The sequence below is a fragment of the Mugil cephalus genome, chromosome 18, assembly GCF_022458985.1.
Source record: "Mugil cephalus isolate CIBA_MC_2020 chromosome 18, CIBA_Mcephalus_1.1, whole genome shotgun sequence".
Lineage (NCBI taxonomy): Eukaryota > Metazoa > Chordata > Actinopteri > Mugiliformes > Mugilidae > Mugil > Mugil cephalus.
The window spans coordinates 14,743,960-14,756,574 of NC_061787.1; the positions used below are offsets into that span (position 1 = coordinate 14,743,960).

Sequence of the window (12,615 nt, forward strand, 5' to 3'; positions counted from 1 at the left end):
GAAACCACAGTTTTAAATACTATAGACTGCATATTTCCATATAAAAGGTGCTTTGAGCCTATTCAGAACCTTATCCGAGCTGAATACTCAAATGACCTGCAGTATTAAACATTTCTTGATATGTGTGTACAGGGGGTTATTTAAAAAGTTTGTAAATCTTTAATTTAAAAAGGTATTTTTGATGCTTTTGCACCTCTATTAGACATGGACAACTAAAGAGAGGCAGGAATCAAACCCACGCTGTTATGAGGACCATAATTTCCCAATAACAAAATTAGCCACACAACTACCTAACTAAACAACTAGCCACAGTGGCTGATGAACAAAAAAGCCCTGGTCATCATGTATTTAAGCCTGCTGTGTTTGCAATATTGAGATTTTTAAATATCTTACTGACATAAAAACACCCTCAAAGACTACGATGAAATGGTAAAACAAGGGCCATACCTCAAGTTTTCTGTGGCTATAAGAACCAGGGGGAAAAAGTGTCTTACAATTTCTGTTTTTTTTTTTTTGTTTTTGTTTTTTTTGGTGATTTCTTATCTATTTGGGCCTAAATTTACTTACTTTTTACCTTTACAATTTTAATTATTTTTTTAAAATATTTTTTATTTTAATTTCACAGCATGTCCACTGTAGAGGACAACAGGACATTATCCGTGTGAAAATGTCCACTACAGTTGACATTCATTAAATGACTGTTATTTCAAAACAGAAATAATGAAACTGTTTTCGGATGTAAAAATATTGTTAACATGTTTATGAACAAAAATATATATAATTATCGCAGTAAAAATAGCAATAGATAAAGAATTTTTGACTTCCCTCTCCTCTTTCCATAAAATGTGGTTGTTGCTATGGGGGACATCTTGATAGAGGAAAAAACTAAAGTTCCCAGCATGCACTAGAAAGGCCAGGATGTCCTCTACAGAATACTATAGAAAATATAAATGTCAACTACATGACTGTCGTGTCATGTGAAATTGTAAGTGATATAGTCGAATCTTAATATGAAAAACGGATGCAACTAAGTAAATAAACAGTTCAACCTTACGTATAATTTACGGTGTGAAGTCACACTGTTTATTTACTTAGTTGCGTCAAATCTTGCCTTTAAATTTCTCCCAGCATCACAAAACGCAATATAAACTAAAGATATTTAATAATCTTTGAGACAAATTACGTTTAAAATGTATGCCTGCAGTTTTAACACAACCGTTGTGGTTAAACATGACATTTAAGGAAGCCCTCCAGTAGTTTCAGCTCATCGTTTTAATTAAAAAGCACTCTTTCTCTCTTTGTGGAGTCAACTGCACATAACTCAGCATCTTGACACAAGCAAGGGATGATTGCAATTCCTGCAGAGCGCGCTGATACAGCAGCTGACGATCATTACCTAATTGTGTCAGTCTAGACTTCTTTTTAAGGCGGCACCCACTTTCTTAAGACAATATCTGTGCAGCATTTTTTCTTTTTTTAATGTGAAACTGTTGCAAAGTTGCAGCTTATATTCACATCTGACCAGACTAAGAATGTTTGCAGTGCTGGAGGAATTTAATAGTTGTGTTTTTGCAGAAAATTATTTCACAGTGAAGTTAACCTTTTCGATCCAGAATATTATCACTATTTCATTTCTTATTCTATTTTACATCAGTGTGACCTGCAGTGATCTTTCCCTGGCAATTAAGTTTGTTGTATGTGTTAAATGAACCTTGGCCACACGTCAACGTTATTCCTCTGAGACTGCACGAAAGAATTTCTGTATCATGAAAACCATCAAACATACATTAGCATGAAAAGAATACGACAATGTCAGGTGGAAAGAAAGACCAGCGGTAGGAAACTAAAACATTTAATCATGTCGGTGAGAGAGAGTGAGAGTAATGATAACAATTTGGTTAGGCAAAAACAGCCTATCAGAAAAGAAGTCATGAACTTGCTTACTCAAACAAAAAAAAAAACAAAAAAAAAAACACTTTTCTTCACAAATAAAATTGTTGCTTTTAGGCTTTTTAGAGGGAAATTGCTTTTGCTAAGTGAAGACAAAATAAAAAAGAGGAACATATCCAAATCATGACATTTCAAGTTAAAAGTGTAAGTGCTCCTTTTGAAACTGACAGTAAGGGAGTCTGATTGTATTTGTCACTATAAAGAAAAGAGGAAAGTGCTAGTCACCTTGGTTAGACTGAAATAATTTTGATTAGAAGCTTGGATAAATCAGCTATATATTGTCTAGTTTCACCAGTGAAACCACCGTGAAGAAAAGTGAGTAAACCATTTGTCTGCCTAAACTTAAAACATATATTTTGTCATAGAGAGCAGTAACTGACACAAGTGGGGATAGTCATGCTGAATTAACTGAAAGCAGTATACGCATCTTTATAGATGGGAGTAAACCATGTGTGACCACTAAATTAAGCACACAGCAGTTAAGACATAAATCTTAAAATGTGAATATCAACTCCAATCCAGAGAACATCAAAGTCCTGTGGTTTGATCCGCCTGGAGGCCGCGTGGGGACGCAACCTGAGGCACCGTGGTGTTAAATTCTGGGATTTCCTCACTTGCACAAATGCACTCATGTGCAAGTTATGTGATTAGAATATCTAAGTTCGCTTATTTAAATGAATCAAAGTAAAGATGTTAACAGGAAAGCCAGCTGGGGGGAAAACCGAACACTGACTCATAAAAGCTGCAGGAATCATTTAAAATGCAGTTTTTCAACCCTGTTGGACACAGAGCACAGAGATGCTCCACGTCTGGAGTTAAACAAGACAATCGCTATTGTAATACCATACAGTAACACTGAAGGTGACGTAAAATATTCATATAAATGTCCATCAATCAGGCATAACATTATGACCACCTTCCTAATATTGTGTAGGTTTCCCTTGTGCCTCCAAAACTTTTTTTCCAATAAAAGTAACTACTATTTGTGCACTAGTGTTCACACAGTTTTAGTCAGAGTTGCGGACATAATACAACAAACAGCAGATGGAAGCAATGTGAAGTAATTTCAGTTATTTTTCAGAAATTATTTTTGTAAAGGGATAAAAAACTTCACATTTTGAGATGTTATTATTTATAGATTATTGTGCTGTTATGTTATCACCTCGTTTGATATCAAATTGTGCTGTATGTGGCACCTGAACTAAAATGAGTTTGACCCATGCTCTCGAGGCAAAGTGGCAATAGAAATGAAATGTTTATGAGAACTACACAGTCATGTGGGGCTGAAAAATTAACTCGATTGGTGTTTAATTCAAAACTGCACTTCGTCACATGATGCTGGCCTGCGAATGTCTTTGCAGCAGAAATAAAGATGTTCACAAACTGGCATAATAAAGGTTTTGGTATTACCTATTACAGCTACTTTCCTCATTCATGACAACTGAAGGGATGTGAAGTTTTCTCTCGCTGGGTTATTTAAATGATATGATTTATATGATTTAAATTAATACGTAATACACAGCAGAGGTGCGCTGAGTGACAGGCGAGTTCCACCTCAGGACGCTAATCACCAACTTCACCCCCACTACGTCTTTGATCATTTCAGAATCAGCTGTGAAGTAGAAGGAGTCGTCTACTGGCAAACCGGCGACCAGAGACACCAACGCTGAAATCAAAACTGCTCTTCAGGAAACCCGTCAGTGACATCACAGAGGCTTCCTTCTTCTTTATACACGGTCAATGAAGAAACCTGAACCTGAAGAAAAGATGTCGGCTGCAGATATCTGAATCTGGGAACTCCTGGGCTGAACTTCTGGGGGCAACGAACAAAGTTGGTAAATATTGCGTATTCTCAGCCTACAGGTCAACCAGCAACTCAGCAGGCGAGTGTGGAGTAGGAGTTAAGAGATGAAGTCTACAACATGAACAGTTTAAAACACCTACAGCGACTTTTCTAAAGGCATTAGCTTGACATAATGCACCATGTCAACCTTGCATGAGAGGCTCTTATGCCTCTTATGTCTCTGCACAGACTGTTCATCTGTAACCAGACCCCTTCCAGTCAACAGAACCAACAACAGACACTAGACTAGACAGACCCTTGTCTTCAGATACTGCTTACTTATACAGTTAAGTCCAGTGTCTTAAAATAGGGGACTGTTGCTGCAGCCAGGTACTCTGTGTGTTTGTCTCTCCCCTCCCCTTTCCTGTGTTATTTCTTCAGGTAATGGCTGCAGAGATGCTGCTCACCTGTGTAGACAGGCTATTGGATGATTACCTCGTCAGTTGGCCAATCACAACTGAGGAGAAACCTTAAGATGGAGGACGTCTCAGGCCTTCAGCCTCTTGATTTGGCTGCACATGATTTTGCTGTCTTTGTCTCTTAGTGCTCTTGCAAGCGACTTTTGTGTGTTTAGGTTTGTGTTGGAGGGTTTTGGGACTAGGTGAGACGGGGTACCCTGTACATTTTGTGCACTCACATAGGTGATTATTGTTATTCCACTAGGTTTATGGGTTGTGCCACCGCTGTATTGTTTTGGGGAAAGTCTCTTGGTAGACAAGCCAGTTAGGCATTTTTGTTGATTTTCTTTTTCCAGAAGTAGCTCAGATAGGCCGTCTTTTGTTATATTACTTTCATTTTATTTGGCACAACCTCTTTGTCCCATCCTCCCTCACCTTAGCGTGTTTTCCTTTGTTACAATAAATCACGCGTGCTCATTTCCACAAGACTTGTTTGTTTACTGGTTGTCGTGTTGTCTGACACCTGGTTTTACCAGGTGGACGTAACAACTGTGTATAAAAATAGTTGTAATTCTTATGGATACAGTATATTTTTTTACACAGAACTGCAGTAGGGCCAACTAGTTCATAAAATGTCATTGTGCTTTCACAATTGGTTGAAAGTGACAAGCACCAGAATTCACAAAAGACATTACGCTTAGGAAGCTGCGAAGACTAAAGAACCCCAAGTACATACGCTCTAGGCTTTGTGTGAGAAAAAAGGAAAATTTACAAAGCGATTAGAGTCCCGCTAGAGTGCGCGTGTGGTTTTATGAGACACTGCGCGAGCTATTGTGACACTCTCACAGAATAACAGTTACATTGTGGGAATTTGCACGGACACACGCTGTGTCTGCATGAGAGAGGGGCTGCGACTTTTTGTTTCTTTCACCATCTCTGAATTCCACAGTGTAAGGGCACTGATCAAAACGAGGTCAGACAGGACCACTGAGCATCAAAGACATTCTGATTAGTTAGATGGTAACACTGCACCCATTCATCTTCCATGGCAATACAGGGCCCACCTCCGGTATTGCAGGACCGATACACAACACATGGGCAATACTGCAATATTAAAGGATATGGTAAGAACCTGGACATCTTAGGAATCTCAGCACTTCACAAGAATTTTGCTGAAAACGTCTGATCAAAGACATCCTTATGCTAGCAACTATCAGCAGTGCAATGTACTGCAATCTGCAGCAATACATTCACACAACATTACCGCATACTGAGAATCTAAAGGAAAAAAACAAATAATAGACAGGAGGCTCCGGCAAGTCCAAAAATTAAACACAGGTATGAAACACACTTCATCGAAATGTAAGTTTCAGACACTTTCGGAGTTTCATTCCAAAAATTAACTTGGCATCGCACGTTCATTCTTGTGAAAGCAACACTTTCTTTCAGAAACCTGTACAGAACAGAAGTGTGAAGCACCTAATCTCACACTGCAGAATATACAAGGATAGGAAAACTTTTACTTATTGTTCTACATACATATTGCCAGAATTATCACATGCAGCGCCTTTCACCTTTATGGAGGTTGACAGTTGGCTTCAACCCTTGGATTTGGTTTCCCAGGCTACTAGTGTGGTTCAAATGCATTTATAGCACTGTTTATAGAGGGTAAGGCAAGAAGAAGAGGAGAAAAAAGCTATGAAAAGCTAATAGAAAATGACGTCCCCTTTCCCATCCAAGAGAAGGTCAACAGGGTCAAATAGTTTTTGTATTGGCATTTCAACCTTGTTCAGTAGGTGCAGTACATAGCGAGATGAGATACGACAAGTGTTTTTTTTTCTCCAGGAAACACGACCAAGTGCAACAAAGAGCGTAAGCGTGTGCAAGCGTATGCAGACAATATAGACAACGCTAACAGTGACGAGACGAGAGACAGTAGAAAGACAAAAACAGACACAAACACTTGGGAGACGATGCCGTAGCAACAAGCCACTACACAACGATAGAGAGTGACGGCGACTAATAAACAGACAAACGGGGTGTGAATTAGAGTGACTGTAAGCATTTGATTGTAAACACTGATGAGCAGCATAGTGTGTGCGAAGGGCTAAATATAGGTTATGATTTGATTGTGACTGTGAGTGAGTGTGTGTATTGTGTGTGTGTTCAGGCCAGTTCCAGGGTCTAACGGTCTGACACGCACTGGTTGTGTGAGCCCAAATGTTCCGGTGCCTTTGCCCAGATGGAAGGAGGGTGAAGAGTGTGCGCCAGATGTTAGTGGGTGTCGAAAGGGGCTTAAGGGACTAGCCAGTGCACGTAGTGGAAAATTCAGTAGCTGAAGAAATAGGCTTTCTTTTTCTTCTGAGTTACTTAAAATAAAATAGAATTTAGAAAGAGTAAAATTTAGGCATTTTTTCTTCTCGTTATCAGAAGCAACACTATATACCACCTCTCTATGCAGTATAGTGTATGTCAGAGACACTTGCAGAGGATTTTTAATAAACAGATTCAGCAATCTGTTCAAATCTGTGAGCTGGTAATACACTACATGGCCTTTGATCAAACTGTTTTATGATAATATAGTCATAAACAGGAAACGGGTGTTACTAAATTGCCCATTTATTCTCCTAGAAGTACATTATATTTGATCTTTTGGCATTTTGAAATGGACCAAATTCTTTCAAAAAAACAATGATATGAAAATGGTTATTACTGGTTGTTAAACCTGTAAAATAGACTTTTCAAATATCTGTCTTAGTGTAAAACCTAGGTTTCCCAGCAATCCAGACCACACTTGAAGACTTTGAATTGATCTAAATCAAGCAGTGGCAGTTGGTGTCCACTTCTCTCTGTAAGGACATTGATCAAAGGTATCGACAAAGCTGACCTGAAAACAAATCGCTTCAGTGGTAGCCTGCTCCGAGTTTTAATTGCTGAGGTTTAACTGTCCACAAAGTTATAATGGTTTGCACAGTCATACGTTTCTGTGTAAACAGGTGCTCAAATTGAGCTGAAGGCAAGGACGGTTCCACATACGGCAAATACATCCCAGTGTGTTTGTCTAGTCCATGACAAGGAAATAAATTGAAATGTCAACAAGTTGTAATGAATGCTTCCAGTGAGCCAACACTGGGACGTGCCGTGCAGAACCTCCGGCTCTGTTAAACTTGGCGAGGAAAAAGAAAACTGTGTGGCTCGTTTTCCATGTTTGTTTGAGATCATAAAGTGTTTTCCAGGGATGAGATCAACGATATCCTTTCATTTTAAAATAAAAAAAAGAGCGAACGTCTAGCGTTCACACACACTCCCGTACGCTGTGAATCCACCCCATCAATTATATCCCTTTTATCAGCACGACAAGAGCATAAAAAACCGCTACACACGGTATAGCTGTGCAGTTATAGAGACGACAAAGGGACCCCCGAGTCGTAAGTCTGTGGATAAGAATTCATAACTCTGAATAACTCTTGTTTACTATGTGACTTCCCTTTCCAATCCAACTGATTTATGACACTCATTGTTTTTGCGCTCTCCATATGCCTGAATGTTAATTTATGAATCATAGTGTGGCTCGGTACCGATCCAGAAACGATCACTCTTACCTGTCTAGGAGCGCGCACATGTCCAGGCTGACATTTTCAAAAGCTCCCACTCTGCCCGCCTCCACCGCATGCAGATCAGCAGGTTGATCATCCACCAAGATCGCCTGCATGCAGCCCTGAAACGAACGCTGGGATGGCGGGAACAGCGTCTGCAGAAAATACCCTGGAAGCAAAACAGGGGACAAACGAAAGGAATCACGATTATTGATTTTGTCATTATCGGAAATGAGTCCGTTTGAGGTGGAAAAACGTGATGAGAAAAGAATGCGTGCTTGACGGGAAAGAGACCTGAATGTGAAAGACGGCGTACGGTTTTCATCCACAGTTTAAAAACAGGAAAAAAGACCTCATCTAACACAGCGATGACATTATCCTTGACAAGGAACAGACCTGGCCAGTACATTGTTATTGCCACCTTTTTACAGCCGTGAACCTTCATCAGTCGTCTTGTTTTAGAGCTTATTCACAAGGCCCATTAGCCTTAATACCGGTGCTGAGGCCGCCATAGACTAGAGGACACACACATTTTACTGTACTGTACCTTTATGAGATACAGGAGTCAATGGCCCGTCCAGAGGTAGCGCTGGGCCTTGACTGAAACAGGGACGAGGCGAGGGCAAAACTGTGCGCCCAGCATTCGGTGTGTTTTTGTGTTTAGTTCACTGATATATGGTACGTCCGTGTGCATTCTATATGTCCGTGTCTGACTTTGTGCACCAGTGCAGAATATATCAGTGTGCACAGCACATGTGTGCACATCTCCAGAGTGCAGGTGGTGAGTCGAGATGAGAACCTAAAATTCAATCTCTGCCACGAGCGCACAGGTCACTCATAAAACACTGCCGCCCAATGACATCTCCATCATTGTGATGCTATAAGCTGTCATACTCTCCAGGACGCCCATCAGCCCCAAGGCCAAAGCATCAGAGGGGCTTATTATGGAGGCCATATGCACTCCGAGTATGTGTGTGCACCAGCATAATTGTGGTTTATGTGGCTGGTTGACACGAAGGAAATAAACCAGTGGAAAAGTCAAACGTGTGTGTGCGTGCTGCGTGTGCGCGCCTGTGTGTGTTTATTGGATTCGCTCCTTCCTTCCTTCCTTCACATCTTCTGATTTTCATTTCCTCCCCCAAAAGTTTCTCCTGTCATCCTTGCCATCTGCCTCTTCCCCCCACCACACCTGCCTGCTGTCTTTCCAGAAGAGTGGGAGACAGACAGAGAAAGAAAGGGGGGGGGGGGAGATGTGGAAAGGAGAGAGGGGGAAAAAAGGGAAACAGAGCAGACTACAGCTGGCTGGCAACGCTTTGTGTCCTGTGGATAGCTCATGAATGCAAAGGAAACGTAGCCTTCCTGACAACTTGGCAGAGCGTGTGGAGTAATGCATGAAACAATGGGTGGATGTATGGACGCCGCTAAGTCTCCAAAGCCGGCGGGGGGTCGGTTGCTCTGCTGAGCCACCGACTGGGTGTTTCCCAGTTTAACTACACCTAGGCATCCTATTTATCATCCGTCATACTTTTTCATTTTCACAGCACTGATTTTTGCTTTAGAGACATTTTAAGACATTACAATTAACAGTCTCAGTTTGATAAATCTCAGTTTCTTCTGAAGTCAAAGGCAATCCTTGGTTCTTGGGGGGGGCTTCAAGCAGATGTGAGGTGTATGTAAGTTTAAATGGGCTCATGGGTGTCATTGAAAAATATGCAAAAAGGCAGCCACCCAGAGCCACCTTTGCATTCATGGGGCCTGACAGAGCACCCTTGTCAGAAACTACAGCGATTCACTTGAAAAATAAGTTTGAGATCACGAAAGACAAAGCTCAACATCTGCAGCACATAATCCCTCACGTGTGTCTTCAACTGACTGTTTATAAGGACCTTTAGAAGTCTGTTTCAAAGCACAAGTGATCGTTTAATCTCCCGTGTCTCCACAGAAACACCAGCTCCTCTACTGGGAAACTCTCTCGTGTCACTATAAATGTTCATCTGGGCATCGCATTACACTAATTGGAGTATTAAATGAAAAGCAGTTGGCCAAATAAAAGCAAAGGACATTAGTCAACCTATAAATTTGGTAACAGCATTTTTCCCAGGTGTGGTTCAGTAGATAGAGCAATTTGTTCAGAAACTAGAGTGTTAAGAGGTTCCACCCACCAGTATATAGACAACGCGCCGAGGTGCCCTAGAGCAAAGCTCTGAACCCTATCCACTAGTGTGGCAGTGTGCGTGAACAAATAGGTAGCTGTGTCCTTGTGACTGTAAAGCCCTTTGATAATAGCAATAATTATAATAATACTTTTTTTTTTTTTTATGGCGCCTTTCAGGTCACTCAAGGTCGTGAGAGCAGAGAATAGAAATAAACAATGAAAGAGAATAAAAACATTTAACAAAAGCAGAAACGAGCAAAAAAAAGAGTGGATAGGGAGGTTAGAAGTGCAGGTCATGAAGCAGGGACGAAAGAGAAAGAGTGGGCCACATTAAACAGATGAGTTTTGAGCTGCGATTTGAATGATGGGATGGAGCGTGACTGTCACATGTGAGGGAGGAGGGAGTTCCAGGGTCTGGGTGCTGAGCAGCTGAAGGCGTGTGCACCCATGTTGCTGAGGTGTGAGGTAGGGATGCTGAGGAGTCCGGCAGAGGTTGAGCTGAGGGTGCGGGGTGGGGGCACACTCCAGGAGGAGGTCGGACAGGTATGTGGGGGCCAGAATGTGGAGAGCTTTACGAATTAGGAGGAGGTTCTTGTGTTGAATGTGGTAATGTACGGGGAGCCAGTGGAATGAGATGAGAATAGGGATGATACGGTGAGATGATTTGGTACGGGTGATGCTCCGGGCGGCAGAGTTCTGGATGCACATTTGATGGGTTCGGTGGCGAGTTTGGTTCAGTGAGGAGAGCAAACAGTACTGCAAGTTTAAAGATCTACTTTCTACTTTTTCCTCAAAATTTCAGCAGATGTATTTACTACTCTGGGTTGCACTTTGCATCTCTCTTTGATGCTTCTCATTGGATGAGTGTAATGCAGAGAGGACTCCAACGTGGACAAAAACAACACTGCACACAAAGCATGTAAGTGGTTGCATCCGTAAATCAGGTCATGCACAACTATAGCCATAGACATTGTGTGGTAATAACGGGCAGGATACACACACAAGAACACAATCCGATACCCCTCAAAAACTGGAACAACAGCAATGAAACCCTGCTGGGTCTTGTTGGCACTCTGTCAAGCCCTCCCATCGTGCCCAAAGAGCTTCTCCTACAATACACGCTGGAAGACCAGCGCCCGCTCTCTCCCACCTGGGCTTGGCTGGCTCTCAGGCTGTATTCCACACCACAAGACATTTAGAAGGACGTGTACTTTCAGAAGAGGCGGTCTGGAAATCGTCCAAAATGCTCCGAGGTAAATTATTAAACCAACACTTAGACGGTGAAACTGTACAGCATATTCAGAAGATACAAAAAAAAAAAAGAATAAGTGCTGCCAAAAACATTATGCAGATTCTCAGAGAATCCTAATTTACTCTAGGAATAATAAAAAAAAGTGCTTATCTATTGACCACCTGCTGCAAATGTTCCACTAAGCTTTTTCCCTGAACTGTAAAACTAATTTGCTGAATATCCTCTAAAAGCACCTCATAAGACGTCAAGGACAATATGTACCCGAAACACCTCAGCACATCTTCGCACAAACAGACCTGTATGCAGCGTATACACAAAGTAGCACACCGAGCACGGGCTGCTCTTGCTGAGAGAGTATGTCTAAATCATCGTATGCCTTAAAATGAAGAGGAAGACTTGACGGCGTATAGGAGCCCGACTGAAATTGTCCCATATAGTACACGTACCAGTAATTAAATCTATAAAATCGCACTACATGTGTCGGAAACATTTCTCTTTTTATTTTATAGCTGAGTGACAAACTGAAAAACTGCGGCTACTGAGTGACCCAATAAAACTGCCGAAGCACGAGAAGACTGTATTTCAAAAAGGTCAAAAAAGGTATCGCGGTGAAGCACGCCGCAGAATTTAACAGAAAAGCACAGTTATAGACAAATACCGCGGTGATATTAACTCATCTATTCATAGCATAAAATGCGAGAGAAAACATGACATTCGCAAAAACGGTAAAGCAAAGAAGCAATGAGCTAAGAAACGTCGTAACGGTGGAACGACTCGGGGGTTGTAAACCTGGTGGGAACTGTAAAACTAACGCAGGAAACACTCCACACTATTTTTTTTTACAAGAGTTATCAAACTGCAGAAGGCTTCAGGGTGGAACATCCCATAATTGACTACTCTCTCATTAATGAATCCATTTGTCCACCGTTCCCGCTGAGAAAAGAGTTTATGGTCTTGGGTACGTGCAGGTTTGTGTTTGCGTGGCTGTGCGTTTGCCCCCCCCCCAGGAATTTCAATTTGTGGATGTCTTGTGTCAGTCACTTTGTCATTTCTCAAAGCGCAGTGTCAGGAATGAAAAACTACTCCCCGGAAAATAAGCTCTGGATTCATGAGACTGTTTCTAAAAGCAGACGGTCGGAGGATACAGGAGCTAAGGCGGCAGGAGGGAAGAAGAAAAGACGAAGGGAAGCAAAAGAAGGGGTTAAAGAAGGTATGATGAAAAGCCAAAAAAAAGAGTACCTGAAGCAGGAAATCAGAGGGAGTGGAAGAAACAAGGCACAGAGGACATGAAAACGGAAGAAGAGAATAGAATTAAGAAAGAGGGCAGAGATGAGGGTAAGATTACAGAGACTCGGAGATCTGTCTTTTCCTCCCACTGACATCTAAAGTAAAATATCTTGTAACCTTGTAACCTTGGGTTT

At 41.5% G+C, this 12,615-nt stretch overlaps 1 protein-coding gene across 2 annotated transcripts in view; it reads right to left on the bottom strand.

Annotated features, from left to right (window-relative positions):
• The window catches only part of cntnap2a (contactin associated protein 2a), a 319,293-nt gene that overhangs the window by 111,808 nt on the left and 194,870 nt on the right, over window positions 1–12,615 (bottom strand). For both annotated transcript variants that reach the window (XM_047568711.1, XM_047568712.1), the window contains exon 11: window positions 7,794–7,956. In XM_047568711.1, the coding sequence (XP_047424667.1) occupies window positions 7,794–7,956 (163 nt within the window). The remainder of the gene's footprint in view (window positions 1–7,793; window positions 7,957–12,615) is intronic.